The sequence below is a fragment of the Mustela lutreola genome, chromosome 14 (genome assembly GCF_030435805.1).
Source record: "Mustela lutreola isolate mMusLut2 chromosome 14, mMusLut2.pri, whole genome shotgun sequence".
In the NCBI taxonomy this organism is placed as follows: Eukaryota; Metazoa; Chordata; class Mammalia; order Carnivora; family Mustelidae; genus Mustela; species Mustela lutreola.
The window spans coordinates 1,942,910-1,966,864 of record NC_081303.1 but is presented as its reverse complement, the minus strand read 5'-3'; the positions used below and the strand labels follow the sequence as shown (position 1 = coordinate 1,966,864).

General features: G+C 47.3%; 2 protein-coding genes across 5 annotated transcripts in view; both read left to right on the top strand.

The window, feature by feature from the left end:
- The window catches only part of SELP (selectin P), a 43,162-nt gene extending 23,635 nt beyond the window's left edge, over positions 1-19,527 (top strand). The window contains exons 10-18 of one of the 4 annotated variants that reach the window (XM_059146875.1): positions 1,956-2,141; positions 5,337-5,522; positions 10,594-10,779; positions 12,082-12,294; positions 13,280-13,465; positions 14,474-14,590; positions 16,876-16,906; positions 17,923-17,978; positions 18,837-19,527. In XM_059146875.1, coding sequence (XP_059002858.1) covers positions 1,956-2,141; positions 5,337-5,522; positions 10,594-10,779; positions 12,082-12,294; positions 13,280-13,465; positions 14,474-14,590; positions 16,876-16,906; positions 17,923-17,977 — 1,160 coding nt within the window. In that variant the 3' untranslated portion in view covers position 17,978; positions 18,837-19,527. Of the gene's footprint in view, positions 1-1,955; positions 2,142-5,336; positions 5,523-10,593; positions 10,780-12,081; positions 12,295-13,279; positions 13,466-14,340; positions 14,591-16,875; positions 16,907-17,922; positions 17,979-18,836 lie in introns of those variants that run through there. The other 3 variants (XM_059146874.1, XM_059146877.1, XM_059146876.1) reach the window with 3 other exon arrangements.
- Positions 19,528-22,339: 2,812 nt separating this feature from the next.
- F5 (coagulation factor V) overlaps positions 22,340-23,955 on the top strand; it is a 67,012-nt gene continuing 65,396 nt past the window's right edge. The window contains exon 1 of the mRNA XM_059146872.1: positions 22,340-22,554. Coding sequence (XP_059002855.1) covers positions 22,406-22,554 — 149 coding nt within the window. The 5' untranslated portion in view covers positions 22,340-22,405. The remainder of the gene's footprint in view (positions 22,555-23,955) is intronic.

Below are 23,955 nucleotides of genomic sequence, written 5' to 3'. Positions count from 1 at the left end.
GCCTTACCTACGTGCCTCATTCATGGTTGTAAATTAATGTGTGCAAAGAGAGCTTAAAACTGCTATGAGTTTACAAATGTATGTAAAATAACAACATTACCTTATAAATCCTATGTCTGCAATCTGATTTTACAAAGTAATCTTCCTTCGATAGTTCATGTTTTCTATATTTTGCTCTTACAGGAGAGCAGAGGCATAAGGAAGTCACTAGGATTATTATTTTTACAAGGAGTACTCCACACAGAAGTCACGTCCTAGAAATGCAACATTGGCATTTTGTGTTGCTATTTACTGGGATCCTTGGGCAATTTATGTGAATCCCCCGGATCTAAGTATATCCTGATTTTAAAATGAGGCAGGAATTGGAAATCAGGGTTGCAAACAGGGAAAAAGGTTTGTACACTCATGTCCATAGCAGCATTATTCATAATAACTAAAACATGGAAGCAACCCAAGTTTTCATGAATGGATGAATGGAGAAGACAACTGTGGTTGAGATATACAATGAAATATTATTAGCCTTAAAAAGGAAGGACATTCTGACATACGCTATACCATGGCTGAAACGCAGGGACATTGTGCTTAGTGACATAAGAAGACAGATGAGGATAAGGGGTGAGTGCCCTCATACAAGGTCCCTGGAGTAGTTCAAATCATGGACAGAAAGCAGAATGGTGGTTGCCAGGGGCTGAGAGGAGGGGACTGCGGGGTTCCTGTTTGATGAGTATGGAGGTTGAGTGCACGATGAGGACAGGTGCTCTGTCGCTGGTCGGTGGTGATGGCTGCCCAGCGAGATGAGTGTACTTTGTATCAGTGAACTGTGCACTTAAAAGTAGTTAAGTGGTAAATTTTATACCATGTGTATCCTACCACGATTAAAAAAAAATGGAAAAATGAACCCAAAAATGAGACAGTGAGGGACTAGATGACCATACACCGTGAGGGCGAGGGCAGTGGGATGTGTCGTGAATGTGTCTGAGAGACAGACACAAAAGGGAGCTTTGCTGTGCTTAAAAGGGAGGGAGAGATCTTAAGAGAATCCCTCTGGGGCCATTCTTGTCTCCAGGCACGTAAATGTCTTATCACACCCCAAGACGGTTGGCTACTCTCTTTAGCTTCCTGAGATGTGATCTCAATAACTCCGCGGCCAGGCTTCCCAGGTGTTTTCTGGGAAGAGAAAGAGAAAGAGAAAGAGACGGTCAGGGTCTGCTTCCAGTGGTGTTACTGCCATCTGTCAGCACGAGCTGCTGCTGCTTGCTGCTGTCCCCGGTAATATCTGTCGACCACGGATAATATTTACTGAGCACTTTAGAATCTCCATAGGGTAGTTACATATCTCCATAAGGTAGTTAGAATTATTGTTCACATTTTTACAATGAGAAAAGACTTATCATATTACAGTGCACCTGTTCTCTCTGACCGTCTGTTTTACATGATTGAGATCATAGCATATATGTAATTTTTATTCACTTTTCACTGAACATTGTACATTGAGATACCTCCCATACCTTTCCAAGATGAAATAGATCATTTTTAGCGACCTTTAGTACTCCTTCCATCGATTCAGCATAATTTGTTATCAGCCTCTGATCAGTGGCATTTCCGTTTATTTTCAGTATTTTGCTCTGAAAAGTAATGTCTTCATTCAAAAAAAATCTCTGAATTGATTTTTTGCTATGCATCTTGATTACATTCTTAGCATACATTCTTGAATCTAAAAATATGATCTTTTGAAAATTGTTCATGCATATTGCCAAAATGCCAAAATGCTTAACAATGAGTTTTCCGTATAAATTTCTCCATGTGCCATTGTGATGGAGGCTTTTCTCATCCTCCAGTTTAAACAGTCCCCACTCAGAAACCCCCGTTCTTGGCCCTAGAAAGGATTAAGCGGTCAAAATTAATGTGTACCTGTGTGTTACTCTGTCCTCACTCCCTCACTTTCTTACTTGCAGCTCTGCAGTGCCAGGATCTTCTGGCTCCAAACAAGGGGCAGGTGAACTGCTCCCACCCACTTGGTGCCTTTAGGTACGAATCAACCTGCCACTTTGCGTGCAGCGAAGGCTCCCACCTGGTGGGAGCAAGCGTGCTGCGGTGCTTGCGCTCTGGGAACTGGAGCTCTCCTCCTCCAGAATGCCACGGTAAGGTGAATTCTCCTCACCTTCTCAGAAATCCACTGTAGGCTGTATTTTAGCAGTGGTGACTGTCTAGGGGCCAGAAGTTTGAAATGGACTGGAAAATTAATAAACACTTTCCTCCTGTAACCCATTGATTCCAAATTCAGTAACCTTAAAGGGCCAGGCAGATAACATGAGTAGCAGGATGTCTGGCAATAGGAGATAGGGAAGGGCCCTATCAGCCTCTGACCAGGATCTGGAAGCTTCTGTCACAAACCAGGTACACTGTTCTCCTGGCTAAAAACAATGCCTCAAAAGAAGGCCACAAAGGAAAAAAATAGCTTCGGGATGGTTGCCCCAAGGCTGACTGGCATTTTGCTCCTAGGAACCAGGCGGAAGGTGGGCGCCCTATGGGTGTCCTGATGCGATGGGAGGGGCACTTGGAGTACTTGGCCGAAAAGAGAGCCGGGGTCGTCTGCCAATATTTTATGAAATAGAATGGGTTCTAATCCTTTGTGTTTGGGAACTGAAGCACAGATGTATGCTTTTTATACCCTCCCCCCATTCCTTTTGTCCCCTCGATGTATCCAGTTCTTTGGTTGTATTTATGAAAATATCACTTTTACAAGCAAGATTCTTATTTGTAAAACTACAGGAAAATAAGAACATAAAGAAACAAAAAAATCCTCTCAAATACTCCCAGCGTGAAATAGGCGTTGTTTTAGCTTTCTTATATGAAATCTTCCAGTATTTTCCCCATTCACTTTCCCTCTATGCAATTAGTATTTTTATGATGCATATATAATTTTAATAATTAAATTAAATAGTAAAATACTAGATAATCCTGAATTGTTTGCCTTTGCCTTTCACTTTGTACAGACTTTTAACATCTGAGTGAAAGCAGGCAGACACAGGTTTTTAATGAAGAGGAAACCACTTGCTATTCAGGTCACACACACACACACACACACACAGTTACGTCAGGTCAACAGCGAATAAATGAATGGTTGAACGAATGAATGAATGAACTCAATAGAATTGGACGTCCTTCATTTCCAGGCACCAGAGCATGGCAAGCCCCTGGTGCTGGGGTTGAGAGTAGCTTCCAAGCAGGGTCTAGAAGGACCAGAATGAGGCTTCTGACCTTGCCTTCTCAGCTTTAATCCTGGCCACACTGGAGCCTGGGTATATTACAAATTCCATGAAGTTCTGGGGAAGAACTCAGAGTCCCTGCGGAGGGCTGTCCCAGGGACTGGGATCCTTCCCCAGAATTCTGTCATAGTCATCAGAGTCATGGTTCATTGCCCCATACTGTGCTGCCTGTGGGTGTTTCACAGCAGGGAGGCTGACACTCACCATGGCTTCCTGTGACCTTCTAGTTCCCTCCTGCTTTTAGCTCTTTGTTGATTCTGACTGAACTTTCTCCTGTTGTTGTTGGGTGAGCTTCAAGTGAAATACCCAAATGTGGGCTGGGCAGGAAGGGACCAGAAGGCTTGCAACCCGCTCACTGTTGTAAGACTCCTGACCGTGTCATCAGACAGTTTCCCTTTTCTAAGTCCCCTTTGCCCTGCTGCCTTCTGACACGCAGCTCTCAGAGCCCCGCTATCAGAAGGCAAGGCCATAAAAGAGCTTGATATGGATGCCATGGCACCAAGACCCTCCCAGTTGTTCCTTCCAGGCCACAGCCTTCTTGATGTGTCTCCTCTCCTCTCTCCCACCACCCACACGTGCACACTGAAGACAGGAAGATGTTTCAAGTGGCAGAAAACGACGAGGTCTTTGGAGAATTTGATCAGGTTGAGGGGGATATAGCTGGAGAGGGGAGGAGGGGAAAGGGAAGAGAAAGGTATAAAAAATACTTTTGGAACTTCAAGCAGTTCAAGTCAGTGGCTGAAGAGTGGCCATGGGTTCAGGCCTCCTGTCACTGACTCTGGTCCGAAGCCGTACGCTACTCAGTCAAACCGAATAGTGAAGAAGAAAGCCCTAAACCGTGCATTCTCTTAGTCTTCATTTTTTAATGTTGACATGTTGAATCTGGACATTATAGTTTCATTAATTGTCGGAGGGATATTTCAACAGTCACTGACATTTACTTAAGAGTCTTTTTTTTGCTTTTGACCCTTGTAAAAATTTTGGGAGCCAGGCAGTGCCATTTTCCTCATTTTAGAAGTGAAGATACTGAGGCTCTGAGAGGTTTAAGTGATTTGCCCCATCCCTCAGAGCATGATCTCCAACCCAAGCTAGCCCCCCACCATCTCCAGCTTTGTGTGTATGAACTGTGGTCAAGAACCACGAGCTGTAATTTACCTTTTCTGTAAGTGGACAAGTAAGTCACTGGGGCTGGTCACCGTATAGGATGGCATTGGTGGGAAGAGCATCTGCAGATGGCCAGTTCCATTACGTGCTTACCATGTGTCCGTGATCTTTAAGATATTTTTAAATTTAAGTTTTTACATCTGATTTAATTTATTATTCTGTATAACTGAGGGCCCCTGCAAGGTGGGGAATATCATTTTCCCATTTCACAGATGAAGCAACTAAAGATCGGAAAGGTCTAGAGACACTGTGCTGGTAAGGACACAACAAGGATTTAGACCCAGATTCTTTCTACCCGCTGGCTGGGGAAAGGAGCTTTTGTGGGAGGAGAAAGTATTTTACTTTGTTTTCCTGTTTCCTGTCATTAGTCACTGTGCTCTGGCAAGGTCAATGGTTCTTTATTTTTTTTTTTTTAAGATTTTATTTATTTATCTGATAGACAAAGATTACAAGCAGGCAGAGAGGCAGGCAGAGAGAGAGGAGGAAGCAGGCTCCCCGCTGAGCAGAGAGCCCAATGCGGGGCTCGATCCCAGGACCCTGAGATCATGACCCAAGCCAAAGGCAGCAGCTTTAACCCACTGAGCCACCCAGTCACCCCGAGGCCAATAGTTCTGTTTCTAAAGGTGTCAAAGCCACTTCCATGCCTGTCCAGGGACACTTGAAGCTATCTTTCCAAACCACCAGCTCCCTTTTTAAATGACGTCTAAAGCTCTTGATGGAGGGGTTTCAGGATAACGGCTGCTGCTGTTATACACTCGCCTGACCTCTAAGTGGTGAGGAAGCAGCATGAAGCTCAAATGATCGTTCCAGCCAAATGCTGGGGTGGATGAAGGGTGCGTACACAGGCTGATTTCAGGTTGCTGTGTTCTAACGACCCCACTCTGCTCTCTCTGCCCGTGGTAGCCAGTACGTGCACAGCTTTGGGAAGCCCTCACAACGGCACAATGACCTGCGTCCAGCCTCTGGGGGATTCCAGTTACAGGGCCACGTGCCGATTCGCCTGTGATGAAGGATTCTCTTTATCCGGACCACAAGTACTGGATTGCACTCCATCTGGACATTGGACAGGCTCTGCACCAACTTGTGAAGGTAGGATTGCGGCTCTGTCCTTTCGTATGGCTTCTCAGATAAGAGGCCAGAAGGAAGAATCACCAGGGATTCGTGTAAAACTGTTCCCAATCTAAAGCGAACCCCCTCTCCGCAGAGCGGGGTCACTCTGTCTTGCTCTCTGCATTTCCCTGTACGTTTAAACGCTTCACAGCCTGGTAAAGTGCGTTCGTAGCACTGCGAGTTTTAACGTCTTCCCTGTTCTGAAGTAGTGGAGAAGGGCAGTGTCATCTCTGTTTCCCAACCGAGGAAGCAGTGGCTCAGGGGGGCTAAGTGACCTGTTGGGATTCGCATCCTGAGTAAGAGACGAAGTGCAGCTGCACCAACGGACTTTCACTTCCTTATGGAGTGTGTTTCCACCAGTGGCTCATCACTGCCTACACCGCCTTCACCGAGCCCTGCTGAGCCCCGCACTGAGGCAGCGATGGATGTGATGCCATCCCCACCCCTCCGGGACCTCGCAGGCCACTCGGCCCCTCTCTGCGGGCTCTGCCTCCACGTGGACTGGGAGGTCCTCCGCGGCAGGACCCAGGCCTCCTTCAGCTCTGTCTCCCTGCGGCGGAGAGGAAGGAGCCGTGTGGCAAACACTCACCAGCTGCCGCTTTTCATTCACTGTTGAATTGACTCACGCACGAGCCCTGTGGACAGTGAACTGTCCCTTCAAAACGGGAGCTGGAGCCTGTCTGTCTTGGTCTGCCCCGAGCCTCTGGCTAACGGAGCCCAGGCCCTCATGGCCCTTTTCAGGGTGCTCAGTCATGACTAGACCAGCACCAGCAGCTGATGTTTACTGCCTACGGGACAAGGACCAGCTCTGTCACAGACAGAATCCCATCCGACCCGCACCACAGCCATGAGCGTGGATATTCTGATCCCTTGTAAAGATGAGGAAATGGAGGCTTCGAGAGGATGCCTAGACGGCAAAGGCCAAGGAGCTGGGAAGCATGGAGCTGGACTCCAGCCGGGTCCGGCCGTGCTGTCATCGTGACACTGCACTGCCCCCCAGCGGCGGTGTCCCTAAACCTCGGTCTCTGGCGCGTGCTCTCTGTTGGCCAGCGGCCAGGCTGCCGCTCTACCGGAGGCCGTGAACTTCAGAGATGACAGTGCCTGGTGATCAGACCAGAGGCTGTGTTGGTAGAAATCTATTAGTGTTGCATGAAAGAGAAAAAAGCTGAGACATTGTTTATTCCTTCTTGCGGCGTGAGCGCTAGATGAATACTAGAAGACCTGCGCTGCTCTTCCCAAGCCCTGCGCCCTCTAAGGCACAGGAGAGCCTGTGGCAGGGTGGGGTGGGGGGCAGTTTCCTAGATTCCAAAAGGAGAGTAGACACGCCGATGTCTTCTGTTCAAGATGTCTGAGGTTGGGGACACAGAAGGCTGCCATCTGCTGTGAGAGCTATACTGCGGGCACCGGCGGAATCTAGAACACTCCGGGGATAACACTAAGGGCTCAGGCTTCCTCATTCATTTTTCATTCACTCAGTCATTTATTCCACCGGCATTTATCATAAGCTGTTTTTCCACATTCTGCATTAAGGCTAAAGAATAAAAAATGCCTAAGAATGACCTCACTAAAATTTTAGATCATATATGCCACCACTGTGGTTGTCACAGCTGGAATCTAATCTCCAAAGTTCCTGTTTCCCCTTTTGTCTGTCAGCCCCTCTTCTCTGGGAGAGGAGGCGTTTGCCTCCCCTGGTACAGGAACCGGTCCTGCCGCGCCTGGAACCTGCCGTGGCCGGCAGCTTCGGCCAGCTGTGGGCCTCGGAACCAGCAATGCTGTCGGAGCCTCAGCTCTGGTTGTTGGGTCTGTGTTTTCACCTCACCCTCCAAATTTATCCTCTGGATTTAGGCAAATCATTCCTCTTCTTTTCCGACATGCTTGAATCTGTAACATTTTAACCTTCAGCATTGACCCAGAAGCCTGATTTTTGCATAGAGTTTTGTGGCTCTGTGTCAGGCTCTGTATCAACAGGGCTTGAGGACCACTGAGTTAGCTGGACGGGGTGGCCGGTGGCGCACTTGGTCTCCCACTTCAGAGTGCAATGCGAGGTCTCATTTTCCAGTGGCTCTGCAGATATTTTCATTCTTTTTTAGTCAGAACACCAGTCCCTTGGCCCTTCGCGATTTGGGTGCTGCCGTATTTCCCAGTCTCACTGCCTTCCTCCCCTGGGACCTGAAGTCCTTTCCCGAATTGCTTATCTCTGGTTGCTGTGACCTTTATGTCCCTAACTGCTGGGCCACTATCTTCACTGATTTTACCACTCTCCTAATCACTTTGTCACTGACCCTCTGGAGACCACGTTTGGCCACTGGACCCAACTCCTAGTGACCACTCCCAGTCCCGTCTCTGCTCTGCCAAGTCCCTGCTCATCCAAGTCCTATAACATAGCACCCCGCTGCCCTCTGAACCCTGGCCCGGCTCATATCTCTGCGGTTTTCTCCCCGCTCCAACGTTTCTCTGACTCCCCAGAGGAACGCAGTCTTTATCTCTAAAGTTTGAGTTTAGGAATTTATTATTTATACTGTATCTTCCTTTCAAGATTTTCTTGACAAAAATTAACTCAAGTAAAAAGAGATAATAAAAAGATATAGGGGAGAATTTACTAAGTCTATTTAAGATAATATAAGCCAATCTGCTGTCAGTTAATGACAGAGGGCCAGTGAACTCGACAGTTCATGGATTTACATACAACCCTTCGTGGGTTACAGAAAACATCAGTGAAGGTCATTGTGATAGTACTGCTTGGAAGCTCACGGAGATAGAGCACTAAGCACTAAGCACGTGACAAAAGCAATTCTTATCAGTTCTCTATTCTTGTAATTAATTACTCCTCCTCTCTTTTGGCCCTAGGCCCCTCCCCCGGCAGCATCCTTGGCCACTTCACACCTGTAATTCAGCCACGTTTGCTGGGCGCCCACTATTTACCAGACGGGGGTTAGGCCTCTGTGTATCTCATCAAAGCTGCCTCTCAGACAGGAGAATGTCTTCCCTACTTGATTTGAAGTCAAAACCTTAAAGTCACATAGAGGCCTTTGTTTGGACAAGGTTAACTCTTACCTAAGAGGATTCAGAGACTTTCATATACAAAACAACAACAACACCCCAAAAAGCAAAAACCTGTAGCTACAATCTTGGCAGAACAAGAGTGACAAACTGAGATAAAAGCCATGGCCCCCAGTGTATTTAATGCTGTAGTAACTCGTTGTGTACTGACGGTCACATGAATGAGTTTTTCAGAGAGTAACTCCTCCAGTTTCTTTTCAGACGTAAACATACTCGCTAGCATGCATCCAAGTTACATACATCCAAGTTACGTTCATTTGACAAACATTTTAGAAGCCCTACTAGGTGCCAGGCCCTATCCCCTGGGATATAGGGTTGAAAAGGACTGACAAGGTCCCCGCTGTCCTGCAGCTGACATTATACACTTTCTTGGGCTTAAATATAAAATCCTGAAAGAGTCTAAAAAAGTCATTTTAGTGAAACTCTTCACAGGTGATTTAATGTCTATGATTTACACTAACAGACATATTTAATAAATGTTTGGTAAATGAAATTGATCTGCCAGCCCTGGATTTACCAATTACTCAAAAATTTGAGCATTCTAAACTGAAATTCAGGGTGTTACTTTGTTTGAATGGATTCATGACATGAGGATCCACAATCTTTTGGCAAATCGCCTGTCACTGAAAAACACTTGGGGTGCTGTGTAAAGGCTAGAAATAATCACTTTTCTGTGAGGTACCACATAAGACTTCAAGAGGTTTTGTTTTGTTTTGTTTTGTTTTTGAGGCAAAAGTGCTAAGCAAAATGAGCCTGGCTTGACTAAGGCATTGCGTTCAAATAGCTTGGATTTAAAGAAAGAATAGTCACTGAGTTTGTCGAATATTTGATGATAAGTGATAGTCTTATGTCAGAGAATTTAGTGGACATAAAGACATGATCCTTACAGAAATAAATAACTACAGTAATTTCTAAAAGTTTTTTGAGGTAAATGGCTGATTAAACTAAAAATTTGTTTATTCACCCACTTAGCAAATGATTCACGAGTACCAACTCTTGAGACCCGGCAGTGTGAACTGTGAAACACACAAAGTTTTGTGATTCTTGGGATTTTTAAAAATTTTTTTCTTTTTTAAAGTAATCTCTATACCCAGTGTGGGGCTCGAAATCATGACACCAATATCACGAGCCACACGGTCTTCCAGCTGAGCCAGCCCAGCACCCCTGGCTCTTGGATTTTACGTTTTCCATCCAGAAGGTGAGGGAAGCTACAGCAGGGGTATGACGACATGTAATCCCAAACAGAAAACTGATGTGTTCAGAAGAGAAGTCCAGGCTATAGAGATCAGCAGAGTCTCTACAGAGGCTGTGGTCAGCTGTTTCCTACAGGAGGGGTAGGATTTTTTTCAGTGAAAAGAGAAAGAAATTCAGAGCAGCATGACCAAGAACCAGAGGCAAGTACACATAAGTCAGTTCAGGGAATTTCCAGGGACTAATCTAGCTTGACCAGAAGGTTTTCAGCTTTCCTGTGCTAGGGGACTGTGGTATTAAAAAAAGAGCCTGGGGATCCAAACGGAGGAAATAGTTTAGAACAGAAGATCAATCTTGCCTTTTTAGAAATGTTGGGTTTGAGGAGTTGGCAGGATATCTATGAGGAAGTAGCCTCGGGCAGGAGGAAAGGCAGAGGTGGAATCGGGGACCGCACCCGTCCAGACAGGACAGCGAGAGCCTTGGGCGGCAGGGTTTCCAAAGCACAGGGGCGTAGAGAAGAGGGTGAAATTGTGGGTTCTTATGTGTGACTGCTTAAACCTTTGACTTCTTCATTTCTGTAACTTCTCCCTCCACCTTCAACTGTGAGCCTGCCATCCCTTCCCTGCCACTGCATTAAACGATCTGTCCTATTAGTTGTGGAACACTGGCTGCCTAGCAAAACACCTCACCTAGTAGATGCTCAGTAAATATTTGTTAGAGACATGAATGAATGAATTCGGTGCATACCTGGCTTCTGAATAAACTTGAAGATTGTGACATAATTTGTTTGACTCTCCAGCCATCAAGTGCCCAGAATTATTTGCTCCAGAGCGGGGAAGTCTAGCTTGTTCTGACACGCATAAGGAACTCGGGGTTGGCTCCACCTGCCGTTTCTCCTGTAACAAGGGTTTGAAGCTGGAAGGATCCAGTCATGTTGAGTGCACAGCTTCTGGAAAATGGACGGCACCTCCACCAACCTGCGAAGGTAAAAAACTATACACTCACTGAGACGGCTCTTCTTCCGGAAATTTTCTTCAAAAAAATAACAAACACTTATAAAAGCTCTTACTATGTGACAGATATGCGTTATAATACTATTACTGTGAAAGCTCTTTTTCTTAGTCTAAAATGGGTCATCTTCTGGAATCGAAGAAACACAGCCCATGGATTTAAAAGTTTGTAAGGAGTGACAGGACTTCTTATTTCTGTGATTAAAAAAAATATATGGATTCTTTGAAGATTTGCACTTATTTATGAAGGAGAGGGGGAGAGAGAGAGACAGGGCACAAGTCGGGGGAGGGGCAGAGAGACAGGGAGAAGCAGGCTCCCCCCTGAGCAGGGAGTCCGATGCGGGATTCGATCCCAGGACCCCGGGACCATGACCTGACCTGAAGGCAGACGCTGACTGAGCCACCCAGGTGCCCCAGGATCTGTGGATTCTTAAGCAGAAATTTTCTTTCATGACGTTGGCCTCTTTTCCTCAGAGACCTTCACTGAGTCGATTGAATGGTCTCCTTTGCTTCATCCCCAGGAGGGTCCGAGGGACGGAGTCACTGGTCCCATTTCTCAAATCAAGGAACTGAGGTTTTAGGTCAACAAGCATCCTCCTGCCACATAGAAAATCAGTGACAAAGCCGGTGACATCACGCACACCTCGCATTTCATGTGGCCCTTCAGCCACCCGACGATGCCACCTCCCAACGAAGCAGCAAGGGCAGACAGTTAGCTTATGCACATCTGGTTTACGGCTGAATTTTTTACATTTCTGCACCAACTCTTCAATTTTTGTTTTATTTTTAAATGTTGGTAACATTGACGTCATGTCTCACCTTCCATTCTTCCTCTGGTCTAGAGAATTACTTATCCAAGGATAGATAGATAGATGATAGATATTATTTTTGTTTCTTTTTTAAATATTTTATTTATTTGTTAGAGATCACAAGGAGGCAGAGAGGCAGGCAGGGAGAGAGGAGGAAGCAGGCTCCCGCTGGGCAGAGCGCCCGATGTGGGGCTCGATCCCAGGACCCTGAGATCATGACCTGAGCCGAAGGCAGAGGCTTTAACCCACTGAGCCACCCAGACGCCCCCTCCAAGGATATTTTTAGGCACTTTTTTTCTCATCTGGTTTTCCATACCTGAGATGAACAATTCACTTTAACTTCCTTGAGGAGCTATTGCTAGAGCCTCCCTTGCTACCAGGGCGGAAGCCAGTTACTCCGTGTCAGTCTTAACTCCATTACGCTCCTTTGAATGGGAGCTCTTTAAAGAGAAACATGTTTTCACGCAGGCACAGTAACGGCCCGTACTTCAGAAGCGGTCCGATGCCCAGCCCTCATCACGCCAGAGCAAGGAACCATGTCCTGTAGGCACCATCTGGGAAACTTTGGCTTGAACACCACTTGTTACTTTGGATGCAAAGCTGGATTCACACTCATGGGAGACAGTGCTCGCAGATGCAGACCTTCAGGACAGTGGACAGGAGGAACTCCGGCATGCAGAGGTAACAGGAAATGGGCATGCAGCTCTGCTGCCGCCTTCCGGCTGGCGGCCACACTCATCGTCACACTGCCTGTTGAAATCCCATCCCGCCCAACGACCACTACACATGTCAGCTCCCCCATGAAAGCTACACTAATCCCACTTGGTGGTAATGTGCCACAGGCATGTCACCTCTCCCCTTGCTATGTCACAAGTGAATGTCCTGGTCTCAAAGACATAAAGGAGGAAACGTTTGCAAATGTCCCAGTGTGTGAAAGCAACAAGTTTGCCCAACACGAAACCAACTACAAAAATTGTGAAATAACAAGTTGCAGTTCCATGAATGATGTGATAGTGTAAACATCCCGTACTTCCCTAACTGGAACCTAGCGAAAAGGACGAGCCACACGCGATGTCCCTGGAAAGGCTGTCACCCCGTACAGAAGTACTGTGTCTCTTCCGTCTTTGGGTTCCCCATGAGGACCCGGATGATGCTTTGGGAATGTTGCTGTTGCTCAGTAATGCTGGAGTCGATTTCCCGAGCTTTAGTTTCCATCCACGCGTGAAGGACAAGAACCCGAAGTTCCCTGAAGAAAAGGTTAGAGAAGGCCACAGTCTCTACTTCCTTTGAGCTTCTGGAGGCAGCTGTGTTAAACAAGTATTAAATATTTTAATTAACACATGCTGACATGCCGGCTAATTACCAGTGGTGCTGATGATCCAGTTAGAAGAGTAGTATTTTTGAGACGTGAAATTCTGAAAACGGTATTTTTGTAGGTAAGGTTGATGGAGCCATTGGCGGGTATTCGGTGAACGCTCCTCCGCGCCCATCCTAGCTCTCAGGCTGCCGTTCTCTGAGCGGACGTCGCAGCACGCGTGATGTTGGAGGAGCTGGTGTGACTGTTGATGTGGCCCATCCCCTTTCGGATCTGCTGGCAATGCTGGCAGGTTACAGAGGAGACCGTAAGCTCTGCTACCTTCATTCAACGTGTTTGCTTTCCCTGCAGCTGTCAGATGCTCCGAGCTGCGCGTGATTGAACCTGGCGGCATGAACTGCTCCAACCCCTGGGGCGGTTTCAGCTACGGATCAACCTGTACCTTCTACTGTCCGGAGGGCCAGGTACTTAACGGCTCAGCAAGAACAGCGTGCCAAGAGAACGGCCAGTGGTCAACTCCCATGCCAGCCTGCCAAGGTATAGTTCCCACAGGGGTTAAGAAGTCACTTTGATAAGGAACGTAACAAAACCAGTGTTTCTTTTCTGTGTATTTTTGACAGTGTCTCCCTTTCCATCACGGGGTTTCCCTGTTTTAATGAATGTTTCAGGACAAACAGAGCAGAATCTCCTCGCCTTAGGCAGAGCAGTGGGAATTAAATTCTGTGACTCTGTGCAGACAATCACCACTCCTTTCTCAGAGCTCAGATGTGCCAAACGCATCCTCTCATTTCTTTATAATCTGTGTGTGTATAAGACATCCTGAAGTTTCAGAATATTTTTAACTGGAGCTTACTTTATGCAGATTGCTAATTTACTATCTCAGAGAATTTTGTTTACCACACACCTCTAAAAACACATAGATCTTTTTAAATTGAGCTTCATGTCTTTGTAAGGTTTATTTCATACACCTCCTACGTTTTCATTTATTTCTCTACAGCTTGTCGCGACTACATTTTGTCATATACTGAATCTTGGGCCCCCAGAATTAACCATGGTTTATTTTATGTGCTTGAACTTCTACTTCTTTTATCATTTTGTTCACTTTATTTTTTTTTAATTTATTTGACAGAGAGAGAGAGACATCACAAGTAGGCAGAGAGGCAGGCAGAGGGGAAGGGGGAAGCAGGCTCCTTGCAGAGTGGAGAGCCCGATGTGGGGCTCAATCCCAGGACTTGAGATCAGGACCTGAGCTGAAGGCAGAGGCTTAACCCACTTCGTCACCCAGGCACCCCCATTTTGTTCACTTTATTAAGTCCTTCCCCTGACGCCTTTGGACATTGTGTTTGATATTTAAGCATTAGGAATAAAATAAAATGCTCCCCACACTGTTGGTGTAGTTTTATGGCTTCTAGATCTCTCCTTCCGGGACCATTGATAATCCTGTGTGGTCTCACAACTCACAGTCCTTGGGACCCTCCTGGAAGAATGATGGCCCTTGGTGCAACACACTTCTTACGCCCTGCTTGTGTGTCTGTTCTGCAGCAGGGCCGTTGACAATCCAGCAAGCCCTGACTTACTTCGGTGGAGCAGTGGCTTCTACAATAGGCTTGGTGACGTGTGGGACACTCCTGGCTCTGCTAAGAAAGCGCCTCAGACAAAAAGGTAAATAGGAAAGCGTCTTCTCCTTCTTTTCTTCTTTCTTGTGAAGAAGATGCGTGATGTTGGAGGAGCTGGTGTGACTGTTGATGTCATCACTACTGGCATTGGGCCCGTCAAACCACAATGTCAGTAGTCCATGTTTGAAAAACATTTTCCCTTAAAGAAAACAAGCCCAGGAGAAGTCCTCTCCAGAGCTGACTGCCCATCACAATCACCTTTGCAAATACAGAGGTCCTCATGTAGGGAGAGCTAGAGGCTGGCCGGGAAATCTGAATTTCTCGAAAGCCCTCCCCTCTGAACTCTGATGAGGCCAGTTGACTCATTGGCATTTGAGGATCTCTGGTCCAGGTAGCCTTAGTTATCACCAGGACTAACCGGCAAGCGTCACGCTCCTTTGTCATTCTCTTACGTGATGGTCATTTGTTGACCCAGGGCGTTAGGTAGTTAGTGCTTCTGAATCAAAATCAAGTGCTTCTGGAGGAAGGGAGAAATGAAGCCAGAGGCATAAGGAACGGCTGCTCAGTCATGACCTGGTGTGACACACTGGGACATCTGTACGTTCCCATGAAAATGCGTGGCGCTAACACAGGACTGAAGCAGGGATGTGACCCAGTGGAGGAAGACCGTCTGTAAGGGAGATGTGTTTTCCAGGTTGTTCATCAGGGAAAGAGGTCTGGCCTAGGACTACAAGAAGGGAACCATCTCTTAAGGGTTAAAGCAATCTTTGTCTGTCTGCCCCAAATGTTCAGCCATGAGTTCAGAAACCTCTTTTCATAGCTAATGTGTCTCTTCATCATTTCTCATGGATGGGAACTAGGGGCATCTGAGGCGTCAGGAAGGCTCAGCTCAGATGCCCCAGTACAGGTAATGGCCACTTCCGACAGCGGCACCAGCTCCTCCAACATCACACATACTGCGATGTCAGAGAACAAAGGATGGGCGCTAGGATGTGCCCAAAGAACTAGGACGGGCACAGAGGAGCATTCAGTAAATACCTACTAATGGCTCCATCAATCTTACCTATAGAAATACCATTTTCAAATGGTAAGGCCATTGTAGCTGACGGGTTCTCGCGGAACTGACGACTTGAGAACCGTTCTTAACTGCTCCACGGCAGAACCACTTGCTCTGTTGTCTGAAGCTCTCTCCATGCACAGAGCCACATTGCACTGAGGCTCGTTTTCTAAAGTTCCTCTCCCGGGAAGGGGTGCGGAGCACAAAGGACAAAGCGTGGCTCTGACGCTCTGCTTGACCACCAGAGAGCCGCAGCCAGTCCTTCGGTGGGCCATTTGTGCTTAACCAAACCTGGAGGGTTGCAGAAGGGGCTCCTAGTCTCCTAGATCCTACTCTCCATACCCATGTCGGAATCACACGATTTCTGCATTTCCCCCAAGTTCTTTCTTCAGTTTGGGGACATTGCTAGAGAACCCTCCAGTCCATGAAGAGGGAGCAGCAGCCACCCATCCTCCAACATCTTTAATAATGAATAAACTCATTTGTGAGGATGGGGGATTTTTCCTTGACATGTCCCAAGCTGATTTTAGCCTTTTTAAGATCCTGTGGCCAAATAATAATAAAATGCTGCATATACATTCCCTCTAAATTCGAAATACATAGTCATTATCACCTTGAAGGCTCCATAATAATGTAATGAATACACTTGTTCATCTTCATTTGATCTAATATTTTTGAAATTTACTTAGCCATGAGATGACTTTCCCCCTTTATCTATCCATGGGATGATTGACAGGCCTGCTGCCATGTTTAAAGTTTCCACTGTCAGCGTCATTGTTTGGGTTAAGATGGGAGGCCCTGTCCCCTGTGTTACCAGAGAAGGCAGACAGCCCTTGTTATGTTGGTGTGGATTTGTCTGTGTGATTAGCCCCAACAGGTGGCTGGGGGTGTGACATAGGTTGCAGGGATCGGGGGCCTCAAGGATCAGAGTAGTGGGTTTCAAGAACCGATGATCTCAACATCAACAACAACAAAAAATAGCCAAGACACTGACGGCAGGAACCGGAGGAAAAAGAAGACATTGTCACTGAATGGGAAGAGAACAAAGAGGAAAAGACTCTGGATTACATACTGTCAAGTGTTTAATTTAGCCTAGCAGAGGTCCTACCTCTCAGAGAGAGCTTGTTCTCAGTATACGCCTGACGATGGGCCCATCTGAAAATCAGTACACCGACTTTCCCCAGCCCCTCCTACCACCGATGACCTTTCTCCTCCGCCTCCTGTTTTTTTTGTTTCTTTTCAACTGATCATTTGTGTCTTCTTGCTTATTCTAGATGATGGAGAGAGCCCCTTGAACCCTCAAAGGTAAGATAGACCTGTTTCAAGATTGAGTAAATGTGTCTAGTTTGGCTTTTTAATTCACTGTAATATGTCAGAATGATTACACGTAATGCCCCCTTTCTGCTACAGAGTTTTTGCCCTGTCCCCTTTACTAATTCTAAAGTAAAATACTCAGATAACATATTTTAACCACACATAGTGTTTTTTAAGATCAGTAAGTGCTCTAATTATAAAGTAAAGGAGAAATGAAAGGGAAAGTGACAAACAATGGAAATAAAACGCTAGAGCCGAGGCATTATTTGGCCCGTTGCTGTGAGCACCTTTGGGTCAACAACCGTAAAGTCCAACAGTCAGGAACCTTGTCTCCGTGCCTCAGACAGCGTCAGAGCTGTTGCCGACACCAGCCTGACTTTTTCAAGTGATGAATGGCTCTGGTAGAGGGTTGGAAAACCTGTCATAATCTTCCTCAATTCACGTGGCAATTGTATTCTAAAAGATGCCAAAAAATATTATTTATATGTAAAGCAATTAAATTCTAGGCTCAGGGGTTGTTCACCTACAGGAATATCGAATAGATATTCTAAAATTATGTGGAGTGCTGGATAATTCTTTTGTGCCCTGTGCCTTCTGCAGTATCCAGTGCCCCTGGCCCTTTCCCACTATGTGTGGGCAAAATTCTTGATCCCTATGAAAATTTAAAAAACACCTGTAGGGGGCAGCACTACCATTCTTTGAAAACTGTTGCAGATGATCAAGCCTGGGTATTTTCTAAGGATTCCTTCTCACCAAGAAGAGGCGTAGCAGGTTACTTGGGTACCTAGAGCATCAACGATCACGTTGCGTGGGTGTAAGTGCTGTGCCAATCACCCAGAGCTCCCAAGTGGGATCTCAGAAAGCTCCTGTGCATTTATTTTTGTTTTCCTTTTAAAGCAGAATTCCAGGGTGGGGTGGTACTCCAATGTCTCTGCAGGAAGCATGTGCTGGACTGTGGGCAGGGACCAGAACTGCATAGTAGGTCATTTTTTATTTCTCTTCCTTAGCCACCTGGGAACATACGGAGTTTTTACAAATGCTGCATTTGACCCAAGTCCTTAAGGTAAGTTACCTCTGAAGATATTTTTGAAGGAAATGGAACAGCAGCGGAAAGAGAAAGAATGTTAAACCTTGATGTTTCATGATATAATTAAACTATAGGTTTATAATATAATATATATATATAATATAATATATAATAAAAATAGTTCAATTTTAAGTATGTATTAAGCTTTTAAGACTTGAAGGAAATTGTGTTGGCATCTGGGGGATAAGATATGTCACTAGAGTGACAATAGAAAGTTAAGTTTATATGAGGGTTTCCATTTCCTCCAGGCTAGAAATGTTCTAACAAGATAGAACTATTTTTAGGATGTGTGACATTCCCATTAATGGCTGCTTGGAGGTATTAACAACCCCATGGCCTTGCCTGATGGCCAGAAGTCATATTATTAGAAAAATTTTACCATCTTTTTAAAAAGATTTTATTTATTTGACAGAGATCACAAGTAGGCAGAGAGGCAGGCAGAGAGAGAGAGGAGAATGCAGGCTCCCCACTGAGCAGAGAGCCCGATGCGGGGCTCGATCCCAGGACCCTGAGATCACGACCTGAGCTGAAAGCAGAGGCTTAACCCACTGAGCCACCTAGGATCCCCTTACCAGCTTTTATGGAGCCAATTCCCTCTGTGACTTGCTGGGACAACAAAAATTATCTGACACTTTCTTTCTTCCCAAAAGCTCTGTGAGTAGTGGAGTTTCCTAAGGAACGTCGCCTGGATGGCAAAATGTCTGGAATCCAGAAAGAGACTACGTGGATCTTTAGGGGACAAATATGCTGAGCGCTCACTGTCTTGCTTACAAGCTTGCTTGCTTTCTTTTAAGGAAAATCGATTTAGTTTAATTACTTCTGTCTCATTTTCAGAGACTGTCCTGCTGGTCTCCTTACTCAACCTCTACAGGATCCTATTTTTGAACATCAGGCTTCCTGCCAGACTTGACTTCAGCTGTAGCATGTTTGCTGCAGTTTTCTGGAAATACTTGTTAAAGAAGGACATGGGGTTTCCTGTAGATTAGTTCTGGATGAGAGCAGAAGGATTGTGCCACAAGCCCAGACTCTCCAGTCACCACTCCTTCCTGCTCTGCCTCTTCCTTAAGCCCCGGAAGCCGGGGCTGGAGCTCTGCCGTGGTCTGTGGGTTTTGCTGTCCCTTTCTTGACAGACTCATTAACCAGAGACCGAAGCATCTGGCTTACCAGAAGACCGGACCGTGGAAAAATAAAAATGCCTCTTTATTTTCAGACTGGAGGAAGGCGTACGCTACTGGTTGGAAGGCAGGGGTGTCTGTGACTTGAGGGAATTTCTGTAAGACCTTCTGGGGTCTCCAGTGATTGTTGTTTATGCAGCCCTATTACACTTGTGTTGCAAGACTTCCAGAGAAGCCTCTGGAAGGCAGCAGAGAGACCAGAATCAACATAGAGACCAGAATCAACATTGTGCCAGAAGACCAAGAATCAACACAGGAAGCCACGTGTCCCCTTCCCTTCACTGGTCACTCTCCCCAAAAGAAACTCAAGATCAAAATTCAAATGTGCGATTAAAGAGATTCTTCCCGAATGCCATGCTCTATTATTTGATGTTTTGTTCAGTGGGATCTGTGTACCTCATTTTGTTTACATCGATGTAAAGCACAATTACCGTTGTCCCAAGTACAGATTAACCTTTCAATCAGTCAGCAAATATATACCATATCCCTGCCCACCCCACCCCAGAATCAAAGAAGAAAATATCAGAAAATTAGAGAAGCAGAGAAAATCCTCAACACTTGAACATCCTATAAGGAAAAAGAGATGTTATTTATTAAATCACATGTTTTTAGATTGTTGAAAGTTACATAGTAATCTGGAACTGATGTGAAAAGTAGAGAGCCAAACAATACAGTTATCTTGTCTCTGTGAAATATGAGGCAATAAAGGTATCATGCACAATGAATGATTCATGGGCCAATATGCAAATAAAATTGTGAAAGAGTCTAAGTAAAGGTTACAATAATTTTACAAGAACTTTGGCAGTAAACTTGGGATTGAGGGACACACTGCTTTTTAAAGTTTCTCTCATGTACTGTTGATAACACCTCTGCTTGTCTTAACGCCAATCACTACGCTGGGTATCATGGGACAGTGGTTACCAGCCCTGTGTCAGAGTCAGAATCTACAATTTGTGGGGCGCCTAGGTGGCTCAGTGGGTTAAAGCGTCTGCCTTCGGCTCAGGTCATGATCCCAGAGTCCTGGGATCGAGCCCCGCCTCGGGCTCTCAGCTCAGCGGGGAACCTGGTTTCCTTCCTCTCTCTCTGCCTGCCTCTCTGCCTACTTGTGATCGCTGTCAAATAAATAAATAAATAAAATCTTTAAAAAAAAAAAAAAAAAAGAATCTACAATTTGTGAAAGCTACCCAGGGAATTCTGACGGTTGTCCGCTTCTGTGGCTCTCACAGATACAGAAGAGTAAGACACTGTTGAGCTCTTGAACAGTTTATAATCTAGTCAGGAAACAATAGTTACCCACACAAATAGAGGGCATTTGATATGAGTATCATATGTGAATATCGTGGTAGTTCATTAAATGGAAAAGGCCAGTTTGAGTCCAGAATTAAGGAGAGAGAGAGGACTCTGAACAGACACTGTTCAGCAACAAGGGAGGGCTGGGCATTCTAAGCGGACAGGGTATATCAGCAAAGGAGCAGACCGGACTGTGCAGAGGAGGAGTGAAGTATGGAGGAGCCCGACATCATGGAGACCTCATGTGAGGTGCCAGGTTACAATGTAGCAGATCTATTGAGACAAACTGTGTTAGGACAGAAGCTGGGAGCATGCCTGGGTGGCTCAGCCCATAAAGCATCTGTTTTCTGCTCAGGTCATGATCCCAGGGTCCTGGGGTTGAGTCCCTTATCAGGCTCCTTGCTCAGCGGGGAGCCTGCTTCTCCCTCTGCTAGTTTCTCACTCTCTCTGGTAAATAAATAAATTTAAAAAAAAATTTTTTTAAGACAAACTTGGAGGAGTGCAGATTCAAGGAGTCTCAGACAGTTATAATAATGCTCAGGTTTCTCAGGTTTTCTATTAATAGCAAAATAAGATCTGATTTTTAAATTATTATCTTATGGTAGTCACCATACAGTGCACCATTAGTTTTTGATGTAGCGTTCCATGATTCACTGTTTTTGTGAAACACCCAGTGCTCCGTGCAATACGTGCCCTCCTTAATATCCATCACTGGGCCAGGCCATCCCCCTCCCCCCTCCCCTCTAAAACCCTCAGTTTGTTTCTTGGAGTCCGCAGTCTCTCACGGTTCATCTCCCCCTCCGATCCCCCCCACTTCATTTTTCCCTGCCTTTTAATGTCCACAAATAGGTGAAACCATATGACAATTGCCTTTCTCCACTTGACTTATTTCACTCAGCATAATTTCCTACAGTTCCGTCCAGGTTGATGGAAAAGTCGGGTGTTCATCCTTTCTGACGGCTGCGTGATGTTCCATTGTGTATGCAGGGACCACATCTTCTTTATCCATTCGTCCGTTGAAGGGCATCTGGGCTCCTTCCACGTTTGGCGACCGTGGCCGTTGCTGCTCTGAACACTGGGGCACAGGTGGCCCTTCTGTTCACGACATCTGTATCTTCGGGGTAAAAACCCAGTAGCGCCATTGCTTAAGGCAGTGTGAAACAGCCAGATCCTCAAGAAACCCAAGGGGCCCCTGCGGCAGGAAACCCCAGTCCCAGGAACACAGGTGTGCTCCACGCCAGGCTGCCCGGAGTCGGAGCCCTCGCGTCCCAGCAGGTGTCTCTGCAGATTACCGGCCTCGCGCCCGCGGCGGGACTGAGCTCGAAAGACGCCGCGGCCCTGCCCTGCCCACGCCGCGCAGCCAGTAAGTGGGTCCGAGTCGGCTCTGCCCTCCGCGGCCGCGGCCGAACTGCGCAGGGGTGGGAACCGGCGAGCGGTCCGGGCCCACAGACCCGCTCTGGGCCGCTCGGGCCCGTGTACTCACGCCCCCGCGTCCTCACCGACAGGACGGCGGTTCGGTGCCCCTAACGCGGCGCTACCCTTCCCCCAGACCCCAGGGAAACTGAGGCAGAGGGCGTGGGCTGAGCGTCGGGCAAACGTCGTCTTGCCCCTGGGGGTTCACGGCGGTGGTGAGGGAGGGGCCGCCGCCCTGGGGCGCCCGCAGGTGCCGGCGCGGGCTCGGTTCTGCCTGCGCCTCGCGGGTCCGCGGGGCCGGCGGGCTCTGCGCTGTCGCCACCTGCTCCCGCCGTCGGCTCCGCCCCGAGCCTCGCGTCCCGGGGGCGCCGCGCCTGGCCAAGCCCGCGCCTGGGAGGGCGCTCGCCCGGAGGACCGCCCCGCGGCCGCAGCCCCGGCCCGCGCCGGCCGACGGCGGGAGGACACCGCCTCCCGCAGCCGCCCGGAGTGCACGCGCGCCCGGCCGCGTCCCGGAGCAGGACAGCCATGGCCCCGCGCGGCCCGCGCCTCGGCGTCCTGGGCGTCCTGGCGGTCCTGGGCGCCTGCTGCGGGGCGGCGGCCGCGCGGCTGCGGCAGTTCTACGTGGCGGCCCAGGGCGTGGACTGGAGCTACCGGCCCGAGAGCCCCGGGCCCAGGTGAGGCGCGGGCGGGCTGCGGGGAGGGACGGCGGCCGCGCGCGGGGACGTGCCTCCCGCAGCTCCACCGCTAACAAACAAACAAACAAACAAACAAAAACAGAAAACCCCAACAACTTATTGCTCATTTTTAACCAAAATCGCTATTTTGCTTCTGACCGTAGAGTGCCCGGGAGGCTCCGCGCGGTCGTCTGCGCGCGCGGCTGGAAGGAAGGGTTGGTTGATGGGGCTTTGTTGCTGGGCTCGTGGGCTTCATCTGCGCGTTGGTTCGGAAGCTCCAGGCACGACCCCCTCGCGAGCCCAGCCCCTGCAGAGCCCCTTCCCGGGTCCGAGGCGCCCGGGACTTTACGGACGCCCGGGCCGGAGCAGTCACCGGGTCCCCGCAGCCTCCGACCGCTGGAGACGCGCGCACCGTCCGCGGTCCAGTGGGCTGTTCATGGCACTGGCCGAGCAGCCGTGGTTTCCAGCACCCACCGGGCCACAGTTTCTGGTTTTTCACCTTTTCTTCCACTTCGTGGGACTCTTCGCTTTTGTCACTTCTTAGCCCCTGGGATCCGGTCTGCCCTGGCCAGTGTGGAAGGTCGCGGTGTAAGGAAACGGTGGCTTAAGTAACAAAACTCTATTTCTGAACTACAAATTGTTTTTCCTAATTGAAAGGCTAAAAACAAGACTTCCCAGAAATTAAACAAATTGTAGGACCGACTCACTATTTCCATTTGGTTATATTTTTATATTTTTTATTAGTAAACCTCTCAGTGTGACTCAGGTTTTTTTTTTTTTTGTTTGTTTGTTTTTAACTAAAACATCACCATTTAAATGATTGTGAAAGACAAGTTCCTCTTTTAGGATTACAAAACCAGAGCAATCTCCTAAGAAATAATGTAATATTTTAAGAGTCCGGTAGAGCAAAACATGAAACCCCTTAAAGAATTACTTTGTAACTGTGTTCTTTTGGACAGTATTACATATTACCTGGGTCTTGTAACAATAAGAAATCTTTAAAAAAATTTTTTTTAAAGATTTATTTATTTATTGGAGATAGAGAGGCATAGAGAACACAGCAGGGGGAGCAGCAGAAGGAGACAGAGAAGCAGGTCTCCCCTGAGTAGGGAGCTGATGTGAGACTCGATCCCAGGACCCTGGGGTCATACATGACTTGAGCTGAAGGCAGACACTTAACCCACTGAACCACTGAGTTGCCCCCAAGAAATGCTTTAAAAAAAATCATTTTAGGGCGCCTGGGTGCCTCAGTGGGTTAAAGCCTCTGCCTTCAGCTTGGGTAATGATTCCGGAGTCCTGGGATCAAGCCCGGCATCAGGCTCTCTGCTTTGTAGGGAATCTATTTCCTCCTCTCTCTGCCTGCCTTTCTGCCTACTTGGTGATCTCTGTCAAATAAATAAA